Source organism: Oryza sativa, chromosome 1 (assembly GCF_034140825.1).
Source record: "Oryza sativa Japonica Group chromosome 1, ASM3414082v1".
Taxonomy (NCBI): domain Eukaryota; kingdom Viridiplantae; phylum Streptophyta; class Magnoliopsida; order Poales; family Poaceae; genus Oryza; species Oryza sativa.
The window spans coordinates 18,058,994-18,082,065 of NC_089035.1; the positions used below are offsets into that span (position 1 = coordinate 18,058,994).

Sequence of the window (23,072 nt, forward strand, 5' to 3'; positions counted from 1 at the left end):
GCCCACTTGATGGCTTTCCGCATCTCGCTTCTCTCGGAGTAGCTAGTGGGCGCAGCAGCAGCGCGTGGTGGTGGGTAGGCGATGAATGTGAAGTTCAGTGGTGTACCAGTACAGCCGCGCCTGGGTCGTCCCTATCAACAAATAGAAGGGGATTTAGGCTCTGAAATTAATTTAGGCTCTATTCTGTGCTACTTTCTTTTTTTATTCCAGCAAATCAATTTATTACGCCTAAGAAAATGTATTACGTCCATCTGCGAAAATATTCCCACCAAATTTTCTAATAGTATATTTTAATCAATAATGCTACAATTAATTAACTAATACATAAATATATGGTAAATTTTGCTATAGGACATTACGATTTCGTGATTTTAGCCGTAAGACACTGTACAAACTCCCTTTTGGGAGAAGACACTCTCTAAACATGGTTATTTGCCAGCGAACACCGTGCCGATTAAAATAGTATATTCGTGCTGACGAGGCGAAAGCTGAAAGGGGGCTCAAATATTTACACAGAGTGACCAAATTGCCCCTCATTTCTCTCCATCTTCTTCTCTTCTTCCTCCCTCCCCAGCATCAACGCAACAGAGGAGCCGGCATCGAGGTGGCGGCCTAGAGGAGGCGAGGGTGGCAGATCCACGGGCAAAGCCTCTTGCTGCACCGTCGACGCACCACCTCAAGCCATGGGCGCATTAGCAGCATCCGCTGCCGCTAACTCCGGCCCATGCACTGCATGGCTCTGATGCTCCGCGTCCATCCCTGCATGGCGCCCTAGCTCCTCCCAGCACTCCTCCGCGCCACCGCTTCTCCGGATCGAGGACAACACCACCTTCTCCGTCATCCTCCTCAATTCTGATTCCGATTCTGGCCAGCGTCCTCTCCTGCAACTGTGCCATTGGCCGACTCATTCCTAGCTTCCTCGTGGACCCCATCGTCCACCCCATCGGCTTCCTGCTCGGCATGCCGGTTTTCTCCACCCCGACTCGTCCGCACCGCTTCACCACGCCGGTCGATGCCGCCCTTGCCTCCTCCAGGCCACCTTGGATCCACCTCCAATGCCGGCTCCCCTGAAAGAGGATATAAGGAGCTAACTGCGGAAGTGGAGGAGTAGTGGTGGAGCCACGTTAAAACTGTAGGGTCAGCTGACCCCACATGTTTTTGCAACATACACCTTGATCATGTGAAAAATAGTGAAAAAGTACATAAAACAAAGAAAATTTGTATGGATTGACCCCACATAGTTGCATATTTATGCATTTTGACCCCACAGGGTTGAGAACTTGGCTCCACCAATGTGGAGGAGGCGAGGAAGGAGGGCTGGCCAGGGAGCCAGGGCGCGTCGCTGCTTGCGCATGCTGAAGGGAGTCGGGCCACCATGCTACTGCGACGGAGGTAGAAGGGGGGGGGAGGAGGGAGGACCGACCCCTTAGCGTGAGCCCGGGAACAGGATCGTGCTGCCCCGCCGCCCGCGCGTGCTAAGGGGAGCGGGGCCACCACACCACCGCGACGGAGGTGGAGGAGGCAAGGAAGGAGCGTCGGGTGGTTGCCAGCAGCGAGCGGAGGTGGTGTTGTGGCTTGAGTGTGAGAGGGAGTGAGTTGTGGGGGAAGAATATGTCAAGTGGGCCCAGGGCTATTTTTGACCTTTCACGCTATTTATCTCTCCTATTCAACCAGAAATTAATATTTTAATGTTTGCAGTGTCCATTAGCAAATAACCATATTTTGAGAGTGCATTCCCCCAAAGATCGACTTTTGACGTGTCCTAAAGCTAAAACCACAAAGTCGCAGTGTCCTGTGGCAAAATTTGCCTAAATATATCTAGCAACTAATAGACATGTAATACGGATATAATACACATATATTGTATGCATTAGTGAAAAGTGCAGGCCATACAATAAGATTTACAGTACCGTCATAATTATGGATTATATTGTTAATTACACAAGCACATGACTCCACTCCCCAAGAAACTTGGACTCTTCACTTATCGCTAAGCTGCCTTCGAGGTTGAAGAACAGTCCATCTTTATGGTAGCACTCATGGTGGATGAAGTGGTAGAGGTCCCGCTATATGTTTTTAGTGCCTTCATCATCAAAGCTAGTTCGATATTCGATTCTAGACAACAGCATGCACGAGAATATATAGCAATATCAATTAGATGTGCATTCTATCATTAAACTTATACTTTGAGTTGAGAGAATTACATTAACCCGGAGGAACACGCAAGTATAATATCCACAAAGGACACAACCTTTAGGTTCCTTGTGACACTTCATTATGACATACATATAGAAGGAATTAGTTATACACGCAGGCAAAAGAAAGTAAGTAAATAAGTGTGTAGAGTATGTTTAGTAATTATATTCTCATATGTATGCACTAGCAACTTCTCCCTCCTTGCCAGTTCTTCCTCGCCTTTTGCTTTGTAGTTGTTGTACGCACTGTACACATAATAGGATAATAAAGTTTGTATTAATGAACACAATTTAATAATTATTAACACTTCATGATAGTACACATGCAAGGATAAGAATATCTTACTATTAATTGAAAGATTGTTAGAAATTGTCTATATGACTTGTGATTATAATCGAGGGAGTCGAGGACTGTAACAGTCCCATGCTTCGGGTAGAGCAAGAATAAATGTAATGATCGCTACATAGTAATGATGATTTAGTTAATCATAGATTAAATAAAGATATATACACAGATCTACCAGACTTACTTAAAATTTTATCTGGCTATTATGACTCTTCTATCTTGAAAATTTAGGAATGCTTGTCCAATATAGATGGCCACAATAAGCAACTTGGTTTTGTGCAAGCCATTCTTATATTCCTTTATCTCTTTAGGTGTCTTGTTCTTAAGCTATTTGGAATTTTCTTGGAGAGTGATGATATGATGTGTTTGACAAATCCTTGTTCGGTCCAGGTAACCGATGGGTTGTCGTGTCTTCTCATCATCCATGTATTGCATCCTAAAAAAATGATTATTAATCATTTTCGGGATTATATTGTCTATTTATTTCTTTGTATGAATGTGCATTTATACTCACAGGCACCATGCAACCACAAAGTTCACGTCCATCTTTTTACGGCGGTACACGACGTGAAGGTCAGCGAAATCGAGCCATAAAAAACCTACACCGCTCATGAAAGCTTGGGGCGATGTTCGAAACGTTATGGACGTAAGCCCTTTTTTGCTAGCATCCCTGTACCATTTATGTAATCTTCTCATCTCCTGTGGACCTTCTTCAAGCATGTGATTGGACCAGACGACTTTCCATTTTCAAACTTCGCCGGTACTTCATCCGTTGGAATGTATTCCTCTCTAGCAAGTTCATCAACCATTTTCTGATCAATCAAGCATTCCTTGGCATGTTTTATCCCAACTCGGAAGGTGGTTATCATCCACTTCTCCTTTTGCTTATTCTCTGACTTGGGGGTTGTGGCTTCGTAGCACACTAGGCACTTTGGACTTATTGTTGCTGTTGTCATCATCCTTGGGTGTGTCTATGTCCTCTTTGGTGGGGCATTGGTCTTCATACACATCGAGTTCTATTTCTTCCCATTCCATACCCGTTGTGTCTTCTGGATCATGTTGGACATAGGACACAAGTTGTACTTCGGTTTCTGGTCTGTCCATCAATTGATACTATGGCTGATACAGCTGCTTCCCCTTGGCTATTTGCTTGTTGGCCTGCAAGTTGCTCACTTCAATGTGTCCATCACAAGGTGCCACCTCATGTTCTTTGCTATCTTTTTCAACCTCATGAGGGGCCGATTTCTTTTGTGGAGGTGTTGGTGGTTTCAGCGGAGCATCGATGGAGGTCCCAAAGATTATATCCTTTTTGTGCCATAGTATTATATATTCCACCGCATCCCCAAGTACAGCTAAACCATCACATGTCAGGAAGTCTAAATCGTATGTCTTGAACCCTTCATTCACATGTTGTGGTTGCATTTTCGCATAATCATCTGGAATATAATCCTCATGATGAATGCGGCCAGGGATAGCCATTCATTTTGCCTCGATACAACGGGCCAAGTGCAATTATCTGAGGAACTATATAAACCATGATGTGCTCCATCATATTAAAATATGATGCAGGAAAGCACATCTCAAGTTTGCACTTGGTCTCATGTGAGAATAAACAATTTAGTGATAACACTTCAGGATTGATGAGCTTCTGTGATATTGCATTAAAAAAGTAGCACATCTTTGTGATAGCAACCTTTACATGTTCTGATTTAATGGCCCTTATAGCAATGGCGAGAAGCACGGTGAATATGACATCAACAAATCTTATAGTCATGTGAATTGTCACAGGATATCAACAAATCTTTCATGAAGACTAGTCGCCTGATGTTTGATGAGAAATCTATGGGCACTTTAACACCGTAAAGGCACTTGCAAAATGCCTTCTTCTCCTTAGGTTAATGTAAAATGCCTTCTTCTCCTCAGATGTTAATGTGAAATAGGCTGGAGGGAGATATACTTTTTAATTCTTCTCACCTTCTATCGGGTGTAGCTCTTACTTGATTCCCATATTTATTAGATAGGTACGTGATAGTACACTATTCTTTGTCTTGTTTGGTATGTCAAGGACAATTCTGACAGTGTTATCAAACACATTTTTTTTTCATAGATGCATGAAATATATGGCATAGCAAATCTCCAAATCTTTCCAGTACCACATGTACTCAAAGAAAATCGATGCTTCTTGAATGTGGGACATGATTTATCATCTGGTTTCTTACGCTTTGTTCCCTCCGAACATTTTTTCAGCCCTTTTCCGAACACGCATTGTATTTTCTTTGTAATGGCATGTATTTCCTTCCTAGTTTTATGTTTTGGTGGTGGATCATTCTCTTCGATACCATCGAATTCTGACGTCATCTTGCGGTATTTATGATTTATGTGTAAGAAACGCCGGTGACGCATGTAAACAAGCTTGTTGGAACCTAGAAGGTAACTGTAGTAGGACCCATTTAAGCATATCACACATCATGTTTTCACTTTAATCTGCCCCGGAACTGAAACATTGCGGGGTAATTGTTAATGGTAATAAAAATGATGGGCCTTTACTGTAAAGTATTGTCTTAAATACTCGTCCCACACATTCATCCCAGCTTCCCATAAATCTTCGATATCTTCCGTCAATGGTTCAAGAAATACATCAATGTCAATACCAGGCTATCGTGGGCCTTGTATAAGGACATAGAGTAAAATGTACTTTTGCTTTTGACAAAGCCCATGTAGGAAGATTTTACATGGTCAGAAACACTAGCCAAGTGCTATGTGAGCTGCTCATGCCTCTAAAAGATGAATCGTGATATGCAACTGTTGAATTAGCCTAAAACCAGTAATGATTATAATTCCATACCTCAGTAGGTGTGGAATAAATTTCTTCCAAATCCCTCTCAATCCATTTGTAGCCCAGCCCAACCGACGGACGGGCCCACTTATACTTTCATCCTCGCTTCGTGTAAAAGGGTTAACCCGGGAGTAGCATGGTTGGAGGGACAATGCCTTATAAGCTTGTTTCACCCGTGCTAAACTAGCAAGGTGGTACTGTTAACAGTGAATTTGATAAGCCCGGAGTAGTCATCGGCTTAGAGTCAGCATCGGCTTCGAAGTCCTGAGATTAGCCGATGAGAGTTGTCAAGTCGTCAGTTGTCGGATTCTTGCTATATTCGGTTAAAGAAATTGATCTACTAAAGAAAGCTTATCCAGAAGAGACCGAGTTCAAAGAGAATGCGGCATGGCAAGTTATCTATTAATTAGGAATAGTTTGTTAGTTTCCTTTTATCTTTAGGAAAGTGTGTTTAGTGTCCTATAAGGACTTTATCTTTTCCTTTTATCTTTAGGAAAGTTTCTTTCTTGTCCGACAAGGACTTTTATCAACCCATGGGTATAAATATGTACACCCGGGGTCTATGTAATCTATCTTCACGATCAATATAATTCGGCGCATCGCCACCTTTTACCTTTTCTACTTTATTTTATCGTCCGGCGGGACTTGGCACCTGACGCGGGGCTGCATTGGTGTTCGATCTCCGGCTAAGGGGTAAGTCCAATGTTCCGTCGGCCCAGGCAATTGTATCGTTTACGTCGGTGTCGTTCAAGGCTGCATCAGTACATTCGACCTCTTGGATTGCTCTGGTTTGGATGATATATTTGCCTACCAATTTATCAAATGTCTCTGTTAATCTAGTCTTAGCATATCAATTTAGCTCTATCGGCTGCTTCTCGTTTTAGGGTTTCTGCCGGTATCGGCTAAATCTCGTTGCTAGATTAGATTAGCTTAGACATCTACCACCCTGAAAACTCAGTCAACGGCTTGATTGTCTAGATATTATGTTTCTTTTCATACTTAGTGCTGCATCAATTAAGTTTGGTCTACTAAGTCGTGCTTAGAACCGTAATCTCTAGCCTGCTTCTTGATTGCCAATAAGGGTTTCATCGGGGTTTCAGCCGGTGAGTTATCTGGACGTTGCATCGGCTCATAAGGATTGCATATACATATAAATTGGATTTAGTCGATGACAACAAAGGTTTCACTGTTTAATCTAATCTTGTGGATTTCATGACATCGGACCTCCAGCCGATGTGTGCTTTAACCTTCGGATCGATGCTTATTTATCATATCATTATTTGCCGATTGGTTTCTACTCGACTATATTGTTATTACATCATCATCAGCCGATTGCCTTTATATTATTATCTACATTGGACATATAGCCGATTGCTTAAACCCTATCGCTATCGGCTGGTATCGGCATCGGTTATTATCGACTATCGGCTGGAACTACTCCATCGGCTTGTCAGCCGATCGACTGTTTTGATCTACTATTTGCATATCTTGTCAGTTGCAGGATCAAACTGACTGGCACACTCGCATCTCATCAAGATTTGGACCTGCACAGGAGCTAAGCAGATCTCCCAGGCCGGTGTGTTCGAATTTTTCGTCAACACAAATTGGCACGCTTGGTGGGACCACGAATTTTATATCCACATGTATGAAGAAGAAGTCAATGCCAAGATCATGGTCACGGTGGAGAATTTAATGGAGGAACAACAATATTGGCTCGGGGGGCAAGCGCATCAGTTTTAGCATGGTGGAGCACATCAGTATCGGCTCATGAAACTGTTCAAAAAAATGTTATATAGAAAAATGACCAAACTAAAAGTTGTAAATTTTGATAAGTTATACAACTTTGTTGTTGACATTTTTTCCATTTGAAATCATTTACTACCCTGAAGTTATTTTGAGTCATAAAATGAATTATTATACTGCACTTAATTATTTTGCTATAGTTCAACTTACAAATATAAACATTTCATACGAAAAATGAAAAAAAAAAACTCATCGGTGACGGGCTTTAGTTAATGCCCGATAGAGATTAAGTCATCTCAATCGGGAATTAGTATATAGCCCGTCAATGATGAGTCATCTGTGATGAGCCTAGTTGTTATCTCAAACGGGCCTCAAGTTGGTGCACGTCACGGATGATGGTCATCTGTGACGGGCCCCAACTTGAGGCCCGTTTGAGATATGGAATGTTATCTCAATCGGGCCTAAAGTTGGTGCCCGCCACAGATGATGGTCATATGTGACGGGCCATAACGTTAGGCCCGTTTGAGATATGGAATGTTATCTCAATTGGGCCTAAACTACGGCCCGTCACTGATAGGTGTCATCCGTGACGGGCTTAAGTTTTATGCCCATCTAACATGTCTGTGCGACCATATCTCAATCGGGCACTTTTCGGCCCGATTGAGATGACTTTCTTGTGACGGCCCGCTATTTCTAGGCATATTAGAGGCCGTCACAGATAGAAGGATTTATAATAGTGCTTAATTCTATTGTTGTCTTGGGAGCTTTGACGTTATGGAAACATCGTAATTGTTCTGTCTTCGACGGTACTTCTCCCAACATGGCTGAAGCATTGCTACTTGCTAGAGAAGAGTTGTATAAATGGGGTTTGGCAAGGGCTAAGGGCATTCTTGCCCTTGTGCCGAACACTGAATAGTGTTTGCTTGTAGTAGGTTGAGGTTGTCTTTTGGTATCGTGAAGGTCTATTGTGTGTGTTGTAAGGGTTCTTACCATCTCCTTTATTCTTCTTAATATAACGATATGCAGCTCTCCTGTTTGTTCGAGAAAAACAATTGAATTTGACATAAACATCCAAATCTCTAACAATACCACGGTAACTAATCTTTAACAGTTTTGAAGGCATGAACCCACTACACCATGACTTAGTATGATGAGGACATCCGCACCATGCATGGATATAATCACGCCAACGGCAAGCACACAAGCTGAACCAGTGATTAAGGATCAATCGCTCGAGCTCGTGTCCGTCAACTTAATTACCATGTAGGGTTGCATAAGAATGATTTACTGAATTGGGTAGTACTACTAAATGCTAGTGGTGATGTTATTGTGATTAGGAATGACGGTAGAGATGAACAAAAGCTCAACGAGGATGCAAGATAGAATATTTCGGTTCAGTTTGCTGCACCACCCCAAATTCAAACGAGCATACCCGTTGATCTAAAAATCCATGTGGGGATTTGATAGAAAGATCTCGGAATTCTCTTTCCGACGGATCCAACCAATCTGAATCGTAAGAGTGGTTTGTTCCTAGAAACCAAAACCAATGGTGTTGCATCACCTCCACTTGGGCAGATGGGTCTGGTTTGTCGTAGGGCGACGTGCCATGTCATACACACTGTCCTAGATCACTTCATGTATAAATACTAAGCCACCCCCTTAAGTTCATTTGGTGTTTTGTTAGATCATAATTTAGGCATTGTTACTTCATCATGTAATTGTGTGCAGTTGGCTACATCACTTGGTTACTTGTCTTTGGAACATCTTAGTAATGAGTACCCTTAAGTTATCATTTTTTGTTTTTTATTTTTTTTTCTTGCCAGTTCTCGATTGCTCATAGGAATGAGTACCTTCGTGGTTTGGTTGATTGTTCTCCATCAAAATCACTAACCTTTTCTGAAGTTGGTGTACTGGACGCTGAGGCGCAACGTTCTTGAAATCATGATTAGTGAGCATCGTTTCTTGCAATCAAATTTATCAACATCTTAGTACAATTCATCTGCCATGAAAATATATTCTTGGCACCTACTAATTACTGCATCATTCTTTTTTTACTTGTCAATTTGGCAATCGACACAATTTCTAATGCGTATATATATATTTGATTATTACTTTTACTAACTATATGTTTATAAAAGATATTAAACTAGTATATAAAAGTGCATTTCATGAAAAATCTATTAATATCTTTTTTTGGCACTTTGACCATACTTTTTCATAAATTCTATTAAGTTTATGAGATTATGAATGCTATTTTCAACATAAATATTCATCTACCATCTTTATATTCTGAAACTAAGTATTAAGGAAATTGAGCGTCAATGTTTCAAAAAATTAACATGAAAAAGTCAAAAGATTTTTATTTGCTAGTCTGACATTTAGCATTTTTGTCGTACAAACTAATTATCGTTTTGCAGCAACGCAGGTAGTATTTGTGTAGGAAATGATTAATTACAAGAATAATTATGATTACATGATTCATGTAATATAAGTCAAATAAATATATAGTTTCTGAGAAGAAAATGAAGAGAAATAACTTAAATTATTATGAGGCAGGAATGATGGAGATTCCAGGAAAGTGATTCGATATGCTGCAGAAGCTAGTACTAAGATCGCCGACAATGATCAGCTGATGGATCAGTTAGCTCTTTTTTTTTTTCGCGTACTGTGTAGTGCTTCTCCACATTCTTAATTACCTAATTAGGTTTAGCTGCTCTCGGGAATGTCGACATGACCAAAAAAGAAGTCGGTACGGCGCAACCTAACAGACTAGTGTGATGTATCAGAGCGAATATTAAAGTGCTTAGTATTTAGTTTAGGGGCTTAATCTGACCTCACGTTGTACGCGATTGCCAGTCTATAGTTCTATACTGCCAGTGAGCCATCAGCTGAGAGCGTATGACTTCACATATTTGTTTATGTTTCTTCTTATTTTAAAAAATATCGTATGACAGCAACATAGATACACCTGGTGGTAGCTACTGCAAGACTAGCTAGCTAGTACAAGAAAAAAATAGGGTAATTTTACCATTTCTGAGGAGGTACATAGCGATATTATTATTTTCTAGTATAAAATTTAGTACATATAGAGTATCTAAAGATATAAAAAATTTTAGTGTAAAATTTAGATAACTTAAAGATACTTTCTTCTCAATAACCGTAAAATTCCTCAAAAAATAATTAAGCAAGCTACAATAGTCGGACAATGAGTATTTGCATGGTTCACACGGTCTATATGTTTTTATTTTCCTTCTGTAGCATACACCACACGCACACTTAATAATTTTGCCTCGTAATGGTTTCACCTTCTCTCGATGGGCTGGGCAGGTCGGCTTAAACATGCCCCATGGGCCTCCTGTTGCCGGTCGTTAAACCCAACTCGACCGTCAATTGTTTTCAATAAAATAAAGAAAAGACAACATATGCTATTGTTCTTACTTTTTAACTCACATATTTTCACAAGTTTTGTTGGTTTAACATGTTTCGCAATTTTAAGTCATAATAAGATCATCCTCGGACAAGGAGATCATCAGGAACTTGGGCCCAAAGTTAACTTTGGTCCCTAAACGTTCCCATCCAAAGCCCCTAGAAACACCTGATGAAAATGCAAGTATTAAACAAGGCAGTTGCATTAGCATCGGAAAGAATCTCCACAATGTTCAAAATTTTGTATGAGGAACAACGAATAATATCAAAGTTTGTATGAGAAACAAGCACTACTAAAGCCATGTTGATGTAAGTCACGTCTTGCTTGTTGCAGACATGGCTTCGTAAGCCTTCATACAATCAGATATGAAGAGGTAAGTATTGGATTGTGCATTTTTTTTATTTGTTTGGGGAAGTATATACGATGCGCATTTTTTATTTGTTTGGATTGTGCAAGAGCTTATTTTGGTGTACTTGCAAGAACATGATGGACATCAGGACATAGAGGCTTCACTTAACATGGCAGCACTTACATTTACAAGTGGATTGTCTACACCTTACAACAATTTACGAATGATATACAAACAGCAGGTACTAGTGATGCCAAAACAATCATGACTTAAGCCAATATGCGTTTCTTTTGTTTATATCGATTTTATATTTTTTCCAAACCGTATGGTTCCAACCCTGGAGGATGTTTGCGCTGCAATCAGATGTTCGTTTTCCAGTATACTTTGCTCCTTGTTCAACACAAAGATTATATATGCTTTCCTACAGAGAAGTAAAAAAGATGTAACATCACATCTTTCAAGTCTTCCTGGGACTTGACTAACTCTTCGAGCTAAGATGCTACAGGATTCATTTGCCATTCTGTTACTAATCCTCAAGAAAAAAAAAAAGAACATGTACCGTACAGGAAAAATTTGAAGATTGAATCCAACAAAACTTAGTCAATGTGGTTAGACTGACTGTGTCGGAATCCTTTCCTCAAATACTCTGTCCCTAGCCTTTTCAGCCTGCAAGCAAATAACCAACAGAAAGATAAGAATGTAAAACGTTCAGAACATAGTATAAAAAACAAAATCAATTTTTTATATATATCAGGTATATGACTTCAAGAGGACTTCGTTTTGTAGACTGAAACGTGGAAAATTGGTTCATAGACCATTGCAATATACCAAGACAAGGAAACATTGATAATGTCCCTCGATGTAGTTTTTAGCTAAGTAGGACCCTTTGTGCATTTTGGTACATTAAACTCTTTTGAAATAGATTTACACAAGTAAAGTTAACACACTTTGGGTATTTCTTAAGCTTCTTTTGTATGGTGGTACAACATAAAACCTCCAAAACTGACTACCATGTTAAAACCGTAACAACTGGCAACTGCTTTTTTTTTTTACTTCATTTGACTGCAGACTATATTAAAAGTTTAACATTCCAAACCGGATTGAATTGAGCTTGGTATCAGGCTCACTTTACTTTTTCTGCATGGTTTCTAATATCCCAAATCACTCACAAGAATCTGTTAGTATTGTTATCCAAATTTTGAGGCATTACGGTTTAGAGACAGCCTGTACTGATAAAACTTTATGGAGAAGAAATGGAAAAAAGGAACCTACCATCTTTCTCCAGTTTGTCATTGCAGTAATGATAGATAGAAGAGTGACCTGTGTCGCTCCACCAGCTACCATGCCCATCCAAAAACCCATTCCTCCTAGATGCATTGCAAACCCAAAAAAGAGAGCAACAGGAACTCCGACAAGATAGAATGCACCTAGGTTAACATAGGCCCCTAGATGCTGCCATCCACAGCCCCTGGAAACACCTGGTGAAAATTGAAATATTAAGTAAGACAGTTGCATTAGCATTGCAAAGAATCTCTAATGTTCAATTTTTTTTTATGAGTAACAAGCACTGATATCAAATGGACTGATTGACAATGTTGATCACTCCTAACAATCACCCATCAATCATATTGCATTATTATGTCTAACAGAAATATTGGTTTTGGATAATGCATATGAATTACAACAAACACAAATATTCAAACCAAAACCTGTCTTTATATGATGAAACTGGCAATAAAATTTTGCCTTTAGAGGTAAATTTGATACCTGAGAGGACACCCTGAAGGCTGTCTGTAATAACTGAGATGGAAAGAACAGGTACCATTCTTGTTACATAATTTATGACTTCTTCCTCATTGCTGAAAGCAATTCCGATGAAATGACGCAACGCTAGAAGTGTTACACTCACTAGGACTGCTGAACAAAGTATAACAGATAAAGCAACCCCTACTACCAAGCGGGCACCTTCTGGATTCCCTGCACCTAGTTCATTTGAGACACGGACACTGCCACATGAATATAACATGTATTAGGTTAAACATCTGACGGGTACAAAAAAAGATGTTAATTAAGCATGATGAAAAATGAGTGGTCCCACCTTGCAGCTGTTCCAATACCATGAGGGAGATTGTACACCAACACAACAGTAGAAATGCTGTTCCAGATATATTTATTTGTTAAACATTATAACAGAAAAATGGAAGAATCTATTATTCATTGCATGTAATGCATACCATATAGAAAGCACAGAAGTTTCAAGTGCTGGATTTGGTAGGATCCCAGAAAGCAGAACAAGCAGCTCATAAGACCACCATTCGAGGCTGTTGACATGTGAGGCTAAATTAAATTCTGGGGAAGAAAGTTATGCAGTTTGAAGCTTAACATATGTAATATTACTTTTAATTATACTGTAAAAGAAATTCATGATTTAACTTCACATTATATATGGAGAGGCCTACCAATTTAGAATAAGAGGGCAGGAGACATAGAGTCAAGTGATATTTTGAGCAATGTGCGCTACAGTTTAAATGGATGAATGTGTATGTTTTCAATTGCCCTCCATTTCCTGTACACATTTTGTTCCTGATTGTCCCAATGGAACGCATTCATTGGCCAAAGTTTTCCCTCTTCGTACTAAATATTGCTTTCATGCTAAACAGACAGTAGCCTAAAATCACGTATTAATTTAAAAGTGGAGAGAAAGCTAAACAGACAAAACTTCATTATTGAAATGAGTCATATCATGCGTGCATGGTAAATATGTGTGAACAGATACTTTAATGTTTACTTGACCTTTTATGTCATCTACGATATTACCATTACTAAAAGAAAGGGAGGAAACAAAGTCTATTTACAACTGTAAAGGTGACATGTTTTTTTTTTGTTAAACTCTTCAAAATTGTAAGGATAATTATTTGCAATGGAGTAGTAGTCCTGCTTGTATTAAACTTAGTAGCATAACAAGATCAACAATCTATCCCTAACACTTGAACAAGGAGTAATTAATCTATATAGAACGAAAAAATTTTGGCCTTGGGGGAAATTGTAAGCATTGAGAATATCAACAGGAAGGCAGTCACAAAAAAGGAGCCTAAGATTTCATAACCAAATGATTCCTGTATTGTGGAAAATTCAAGGTCCTAAAAGGTGTTGAGAATTCTCAAGGTATTGTTGTTTTGTCCTCTTTTGCATGCATGCTTAAAGAATGGGTGGTCTTCTTTGCACACCTTTTTGTTTATTGTGGCTCCATTGCATTTTTCCACTTTCCTCCACAAGGCTCTCCTTATTTGTTGGCAAAACCATTAGCATGTATATGATGTTTCACAGCATTCAATCTAATGTAGTGTTGAAGGCTTTGAGCTTTACAAAGCCGTCACAAGTACAAAATGTCTAAGATTGTATTTCGAACCAAATTTTACAGATTTTACAAGTTTATATCGAAAAGATGCCAAACTAGATTGAAGGTTTTTTGTACTGCACATCATTTCTTCTAGTTGTGAAATTTAGCTCTATAAGAGAATAGAAGTAACTATTAGCTGGGAATTCCATCCCTAATAATCAAAGAGCATGTGTGGTCAATGTTTAAAAATATGACCATGGATATAGATAAAAACTATTAAAACTAGCCAAAATAAACATGATATTAGTATATTTGCAATCAAAAGTGGTTCATATCAATGCACGTTTCCTAATATTTGCAAATACTCCATTAGAGCAAAATGATTGTCAATGCCTCAAATATGTGTTCTACAGACCATGTCAATGTCAAAATGGCAGGAAAAGATAACGATTAATCATACAAGAGTAATCAAGAAAATATTCTAGTGTCCAAGATATAGCAAAATTAAGTAAGATCTTCAGGCATCCTTGAAACCTTACATTGTTCAAATGATCTTTTTGTAAATTGGGGAGTAACATGTACTTACCAAATCATGAGGGCCGATGGTACAGCCAACCTCAAGAAACTTCCAATCCCACTAAATGCTTCCCATGTGAGTGGAGCACGAGTTTTTTCACAAGAAGGTGAGAGAACAATGTAAAGACCAAGAACAGTCACTTCGACCCAATCACAGATACTGACTGATAAAGCAGCTCCAGCATTACCCATCCCAACTTTATAAACCATGAACCAACACAAAGGAATGAAGAGTGCTAGTGTTATTGATGAGCTTAGAACCATAGGAAATATTAGGCTTTGAGTCTGGAGGAACTTTGATAAGCATTGAGCAACAGTGAAGGCAAATAAACCAGGGATTAGCCACAATGCATACTTCCCAACTTCACTTGCTATTTCTGGTTGCTGACCTATGAGAGGAAGTACCTCTGGGATGAAAACCCATATGATGGCGATTGGTACACTCACAACAAGAAGCACAATTATGGACCTGTACATATATAAAGCTAGCTTATGATACTGTTCTGCTCCATAAGCCTGTCCGCAAATAGTTTCCAGCCCACATGCCAGTCCCATCTAAAAGGAAAACTGCATCAGTAATAAAATATATAGATATTTCAAGGAAGAACAAAAGTCAAACTATCAGGATAAAGCATAGAGATAACATTAAAGTCTAGCTAGAATGATAGTGAAGGCTAAATTTGCAAGAGTACAAACGGATCATCCATGTACTGCATGGCATGTGAATTGGGAGAAAATATTTATGTGTGAAAAGCATGCCGACATATAGCGTGGCATGTATAACGATTTCAGGGTCTATGCAGTCTATTTATAGTAATAGCTAGAAGGGAGCTCTTTCTTTTATAGGAATAAGTCCATTTTAGAACTTCTAACTGTCGCACAGGTCCAAAATACACCCTCAACTTTGAAAGCATCTATTTGATTTATCTATTGGGTCAAAATGAAGTTGAGAAAAAAAATACAGATTGAAAGTGGCGAAAATTTCATTCATGTTGGTTATGACAGAGGAAACTCATGGGAGGTAGCCGAACTCATCATCTAGTGGCAATTGTTGGAATTGGTATGTAGGCTAAGGCCCATATGAAGATTAATTATTCGGAAAATCACAAAAGCCCACCTCATGGGATGGCATACATGGGAAGTTTAGTACCACCTTGCCTATTCTAGAGGAGGGAGACCTTCTTACAAGGGAGGTTGCTCTCCTAGCCACTTGAGGCATGTGTGGTGGAGAAAACTAGAAGAACACACGCGCGCGCTCGCTCGCCTCGCATGGCCAGGCGAGATGCAGCTTCCTTTTGCAATTTTGCTTTGCTGCAAATTTCGGTTTTGTTTTTGGAAACACACCGAATAATCCGGTGCGTGGAGAGGAGTGGACTCCGGATGAGTTACGCGCGACTTATTCGGTTCGGTTACGTGGTGTGGAGATCGTGCAGGTGTCCTGATATCTTTATATAAATCGAGCCGTCGCCTCCTTGCAACACACGCGAAATCAATCTAGGGTTTGTCTCCTCCTCAGTTCTGCGTTGTCACTCGTAGTCTACTCCATCCCGCTCGTCGGTGTGCACCGACGATCGGGAGAGCAGGTCTCCGGAACCTTCGCCTTTGATGTCCTACACTGGGAGAAGGCGGGAATTTTGGGAAGCGCTTCACGCGACTGCTTGCTATTCATCCACAACGGCTCGCCTTCCTCTTCGCTCGGGTGCTGCGTGCCGTCGTCAATGCCCAGTACCACGAGTCCTTCATGTTGTGTAGCCGAACTTCTAGAACCCTCGGTACGCATTCGCTACTATCTAGTTTACATGTGTAGATCGTATGATATGATGATGCTAGTTTTAATTTGCAATGTCATGATTTATTTATGGAATAAATTAAATCAATATGTGCTTATATATTCAGCAGCAGTTACAATAGGTGAAACTCATTAGAGGTAGCCAATGTAGAAGAAGATGCTCCTGATCACGATGCTCAGAGCTCCTTCAGTCCAAAGCCTTAAGAAATTCAGCAAGTACTTCTAGAAACACAGTGTGACTGGTGAGGCTGTGACATGGAGGAGGATCTCGGTGTCTGCATAACAAGTACCATCAATTGTCAACACCAATATTGAATCCTTCCATGTCACATCGTCTTCCTAGAAGTGCTTGTCCAATTGCCTCAAACCTTTGTACTAGACGAGCTCCTAACATCACTCAAGCCTTCTTATGTAAGAGTAATGCTACCTCTACAAAGTTTTTTTTTCTGAAGTAATAAACACAAGTGACTTGTCCACTCCATGTTCAATCCATTGCTTGTCTCGTCTTCACTATATAGAGGTTGGGACCCTTGGCTATGCCCCTTTTAAGGTGTGCTTTGACCTACTTTTACAAGATATGGCTGTTAACAACCCCCCCCCTCCGTCCCAAAATATAGCTACTTCTGGTATTTAAATTTTGTCGCAAAATGTAGTAACTTATGCACCTAGTCCCATCTCAACCAACTACAGCCATCTCTCATTTAATATTCTCCATCTATCTCCTCATCTCAACCAATCACAACAATCCGTCATTTGATTTCACCTCTCTCTCCTTAATCGCGGTGAAAAACTCCATAAGTGCTTATATTTTGGAACAAAAGGAGTAGAAAATTTTAAAAGTTAAAAGTGTAATTTGTTGTACATTTAGATAACTAAAGGTGACATCCATTTTCTCTAAATGTTCGAATTTGTGTATATTATTAATAACTAGCAAAATGCCCAAGCTTTGCTATGGGCAGAAGAAAAATAATCATAATATGTCATAGAAAAATATTTGTTTATCAAATATCTTAGTATCACTTGTTTGCTTTTATGATTATCTGGTATTCACTTGTTTGAACTGAATGTTGGACTATTCCACAATATTAGAAAATATCAGGGGGACAATTTGTAAAAAACTGCAAAAGCAATAGTGGGGGTGGGCAGATTCACTGCCACCACTAGAGGCTTTTAAAGGAATATAGATGTGTATTTGTCATTTATTTACAAAGTCCGCAATCCTTTACTCTGTTTCTATAGCATGCAACTATTCCAAAGCTGTGGACAATACATTGCCAAACAGAAGTACATAATGTAAAACCAAAAAAAAGAACTTGATTACTGCAGTAAAGAGTGGGACATTTTATCACCATCCGTAAGAGTGGCAAATAATTAATTATTCCGTAAAGGGTGTCCTAGAGCCCTAAGCACATACACGGCCACGGCACGGTAGTCGGGTACTATATTTCATTGTTATACGAAAGATGAAGCACTGGTCCACAACCTAAAGGACGAAACATGCATATGGAAGCAATCTCAAATCAAAGAGCTGGCGCTTAGCTTATAATCAATATACAACGACGAAATGTTTGGAAAGACAGAAAAGCCTTTCCAATGCGCACGGTGAACCTGAACTGAAGCTTCCAAATCCTTAGCCTCATATGTGAGGAACTGAGAATAGCATATAGTCAAGTAGGAGTAGCATCGTAAAGTGAAAACAGTCAGCTCCAATAATCAAAACCCAAAACAGCAATTAACACAAATCAGTGCAACGAAGGTGAGTCGACCATTTGAGAAAAGAGCACATGGATTTGGATTCGCGTACGCAATTACTGATCCAGCTCGCGTTCTACCAACTTTTGGTGCGTTGATTAGTATGTTTCGAGTATTTGACCAGCGGTGCAAAACCACATGGCGGATTGTCGTGCGGGGCATTTCCACAAGCACCTCGCTGGCGGCTGCGCGAGATGCCAACCACCACACGGCCACAGCCACAGGGCACGAAGTGAATCCCATTCTATCCCTAGAAGGCGTGGTCTCACGCACAGAAGGGTAAAAAAAGATGATCGAAGGGAAAAGGGCACTCACGAGGACGCTGAAGCCGGAGACGTTGGTGAGGGAGTTGGCGATAGCGGCGCCGGCGAGCGCGACCTCGCCGAGGTGCCCCACCATGACGGTGGAGATGAGCTGCATCATCAGCTGCAGCAGCGCGACCGCGATCATCGGCGCGGCCAGCGACGCCAGCCTCCCGGCCTCCGCAGTCGCCTCCCGCCACCACCCTCCTTCCCCATCGCCGCCGCAGCAGCCCCGCACCTTCCCCGCCGCCGCGTATTCCTCCTCCTCCTCCTCCTTGCGGTGGCTCCCCCTCGGGAGCAGCAGCGGCGCCTGGGAGTCGGAGGAGCCCATGGCGGCCGCAGCGCACGGCACGGGACGGGAGCGACGCGAGAGCAAGCGGACAATAGGGGCCGTGGAAATGATGTGGAATAATGGTGGCCGAAACGAACCAGTTCTCGTCGTGTTTCCCGTGTGAAGATGCTTGCAGTGTTTAAATACTACTATTTTATTACTACTACTAGTATATCCTTTTTCCTTGGCCGCCATAGGCTCGGGTGTAGCTAGCGGCGTAGGGGGTAGGTTTTCTCTTGTCCAGTCGACACTTGACAGGGTTAAAAGTAGTAGGAAGTTTAGGTGTGTAAAAAAGTTTTGATGTGATAAAAAAGTTAAAAGTTTAAAGAAAAAGTTTGGAATTATAAACAAAGCCATACAAGAGAAGTTTGACACTAATTTGAGGCCGAGTTTAGTTCCGAACTTTTTCTTCGAACTTTTAACTTTTCCATCACATCAAAATTTTCCTACACACAAACTTTCAACTTTTTCGTCACATCGTTCTAATTTCAACCAAACTTTCAATTTTAGCGTGAACTAAACATAAGTATTAAATATAGACTAATTATAAAACTAATTAAATAGATGGAGGTTAATTTACGAGACAAATCTATTAATACTAATTAGTCCATGATTTGACAATGTAGTTCTACAGTAAATATGTGATAATCATGGATTAATTAGACTTAATAGATTCGTCTCGCAAATTAGCCTCCATATGTGTAATTAGTTTTTTAACTAGTCTATGTTTAATACTCTAAATTAGTGTTCAAACATCTGATGTGACAGGGACTAAGGGGTGTTTAGATCAGGGGTGTAAAGTGTTGGCGTATCACATCAGGTATTATATAGGGTGTCGTATGGGGGTGTTCGTGCACTAATAGAAAAAACTAATTATAGAATCTGTCAGTAAACCACGAGACGAATTTATTAAGCCTAAATAATCCGTCGTTAGCACATGTTTACCATAGCATCACATTGTCAAATTATGGAGCAATTAGACTTAAAAGATTTGTTTCGCAAATTAGTCGCAATATGTGCCATTAGTTATTTTCTAGCATATATTTAATACTTCATGCAAGTGTTCAAACGTTCCATGTGACAGGATGTAAAATTTTGGGTGCGATCTAAACAGACACTAAAGTTTAGTCTATGTATCCAAACTACCCATAGGGTGTGTTCGGCACCCTCTTTTCCCAACCCATCTCTCTTACACGCACGCTTTTCAAACTGCTAAACGGTGCGTTTTTTAAAATAAAATTCTATACGAAAGTTGCTTAAAAAATCAAATTAATTTATTTTTTTTAAAATAGGACATACTTAATTAATCACGTATTAATGGATCGCTCCGCTTTATGTGCGGGAGGGATTAGTTCGTATCCCGTGAAACCGAACACAGCTATAGTACATGCGTCAACGAAGAAGCTACATTTTTCTTTGTTTTTATTTATAGATCAACAGTTTAATACTAACAAGAGGGTGTGGTTGTGGTTGTGGTAGCTGCATGGTCGCTGGTCAATGGTCACCTATTCCTTTTTTTTTTTAATAAACCACGCGTTCAGTACAGTAGGTGCCATGTGCTATTAGGCCAGTCACAATGGCTAGTGTCATTGCACGGCTACCCAAAATATTATACCATCTTCTCTCAAATGAAATCTTTTATGAAACAATCCCCACAGTGGAGGGGTTTCACTTTGACGTTTCCAAGACTAAGCAAAGCATTTAATTGATACAAGTTGCTGGGATCATTTGTACCCAAAATCCGGCGCGGCGCGGGAGAATGCGGAGGTCGCACGGCGGAGGCGGACGCAAGAGATCCGGTGAATGAAACGAATCGGCCTCAACGGGGGTTTCACTCTGTTACCGAGGACTTGGAAACGACGCTGACGAGTTTCACCAGGATGAAACTCTTTCCTTCTCTCTCATCCCCATTTCATGCAAATAATCATTTTTTATTCAGTCTTACCCCTATTAAATGTGCATGACACACCAGTGAAACCCCCATTGTGACTGGCCTTATGCCCGGAGGCCCGGAGTTACGACTTCCGAGACAAATGATCTAACGGCAATTGTGACACAGTCCGAGTCCGGAGTTGATGCAGATCGATGAGCAATACTGCCGTGCGGTACAGAGTCCCTGTTGCTATAATTCTGCTGTCTTTTTTTTAAAAAAAGAAAACTCGTATATTTATTTTCACTAGTGAGCATGCACGTGTAAGGCACGTCAACATTATTAAAGAAAATACATAATCAATCAAAATTTGTTTAAGTTACGTTAGTTAGTAAATTTCAAGTATGCAAGCAAAACACAACCACCGGAACATGCCTAAGCTAAACCACGCACACAACTCTCATCTATGAATGGTAATTTATGCCTCGTGCGCATATCATACTATGCCTATGATATGGAAGCAAATATAGGTCACAAAGAAATACATGTACACATGATTTACTCATATGCATTGCACTATCAATTGTTACTCACAAATAACCAGCGGAACTAAGTAGAGTGACAATTAGTTATATCAAAGAAACTTATAGATTTTCAATAATGCCTTTTTTTTCCATTAACAGCTTAAATACTTGGGAGTTCCTCACGAAGGCTGGTCAGTGGTCACCACAGGTACAGGTAGCAACAAAAGTTATCAAGAAAACTACCAAGGCTGCTTTTCAAACTACTAAACGATGTGTTTTTTAATAAAAAGTTTATATACGAAAGTTATTTTAAAAAATCAGATTGATCTATTTTTTTTTAAAAAAATAGCTAATACTTAATTAATCACGTACTAATGGACCGCTCTGTTTTCCATGTGGAGGGAATGAGTTCCCAATCAGGGGAATCGAACGCATCCCAAGCTTGCTTGTCAAAAATCATTATCACAACACATTAAACTTTAAGGTTGAGGATGAAAACATATTTAGCTAGTAAAGTCTGTATCAGTCACTACTAGTACAAGCCATCATCCCTGGAAAAAATACAAATCATCAAACATCTTTCATCTACATGAAGCAAAGACAGCTCAATGCGTTGATCTCTTAGTTATGAATTACAGTAATCATTGCAAGTTAGGCTGAAAAGTAGATTTGAAATGGAAGAAAATTAGATTGATATCTCAAAGGAAGAAGATACATAGCACAATAAATTATTGAAATGGAAGTGGCCACTCACACTAGTTATGATATTGGTGCACATTCATTAGGGGCAATATCCTAAAATTATTGAGATGTGGACAATTTATCGTATTATAATTATGCCTGAGGGGTGGAGGGTATATGAATGACTTCAACTCCTGGAGGGATAGTGAATCCCTTGTTGCCAGTGCACTTCTTTTTTGGCACAGGCTCAATCACCACTTCAGCATCTTCAACTATCACCACTTCTGGCTCTCCTGGGGCATTATTTTATTCTGCCATTTGCAATAGCTTTTGCTTCCTAAAGTTCACACCAACCTTATTGGTGTCATGCAGGACTGGTTCTTTGAACAGGGAGTTTCTCACCTCTGCATCCATTAGAATAAAAATCACAGATAAAATTTGTTACTTGTTCTTGAAAAATCTATACTAATGTTTGTTGACGGTCGTTATCGATCAGTTTTGACCGTCAATATTACCAAAATAGAGGAGAACTAGTGATGCTTACAATGCATATATATATATATATATATATATATATATATATATATATATATATATATATATATGTTAGAATAATAATATTCCACTAGTATTAGGTTTACTAACCTTTTGCAAAGAATAATCATAAAGTGAAGGAGAATCGACATCAACTCAGACGATAAATTAATCAGACGATGTCGAGGAACAGACTTATGTATGAATAGGCTAGAAACTCAGAAATGACACAACCAACTGGGCCAAAATTCAAAAGACTGCGGAGAAGAGAAGTCCGGGAGGCCACCAGCCAAATTGTGGGCTGGTTGGGCCGGCCCCTGGTTCGGCCGAACCTCCCTTTCCACCGTTGGATGTGGAGTTTGGTAGGGACGCTCCAGATCTTCTCCTGATGGCGGTTGCGAGTTACTTCAGACATTTCACAGCAATTACAACCGTCATACCTGCCTATAAAAGGAGCTCACTCACTTCACTTCACAC

The 23,072-nt window shown here is 40.0% G+C and overlaps 1 protein-coding gene across 2 annotated transcripts; it reads right to left on the bottom strand.

Annotated features, from left to right (window-relative positions):
- Positions 1–11,055: 11,055 nt before the first annotated feature.
- Positions 11,056–19,037, bottom strand: LOC4324490 (protein DETOXIFICATION 12). Of its 2 annotated transcripts, XM_015766149.2 has the most exons (8): positions 18,669–19,037; positions 14,823–15,367; positions 13,131–13,217; positions 12,995–13,051; positions 12,664–12,902; positions 12,169–12,374; positions 11,461–11,562; positions 11,056–11,317 (listed from the first exon to the last, which is right to left on the bottom strand). In XM_015766149.2, exons 1-7 carry the CDS (start codon positions 18,984–18,986, stop codon positions 11,506–11,508), a joined length of 1,509 nt encoding a protein of 502 aa, XP_015621635.1. In that variant the 5' UTR covers positions 18,987–19,037; the 3' UTR covers positions 11,056–11,317; positions 11,461–11,505. The 2 variants fall into 2 exon arrangements, with proteins under 2 accessions (XP_015621635.1, XP_015621634.1); XM_015766148.2 differs by having other exon boundaries at positions 11,056–11,562.
- Between the last annotated feature and the right edge of the window lie 4,035 nt (positions 19,038–23,072).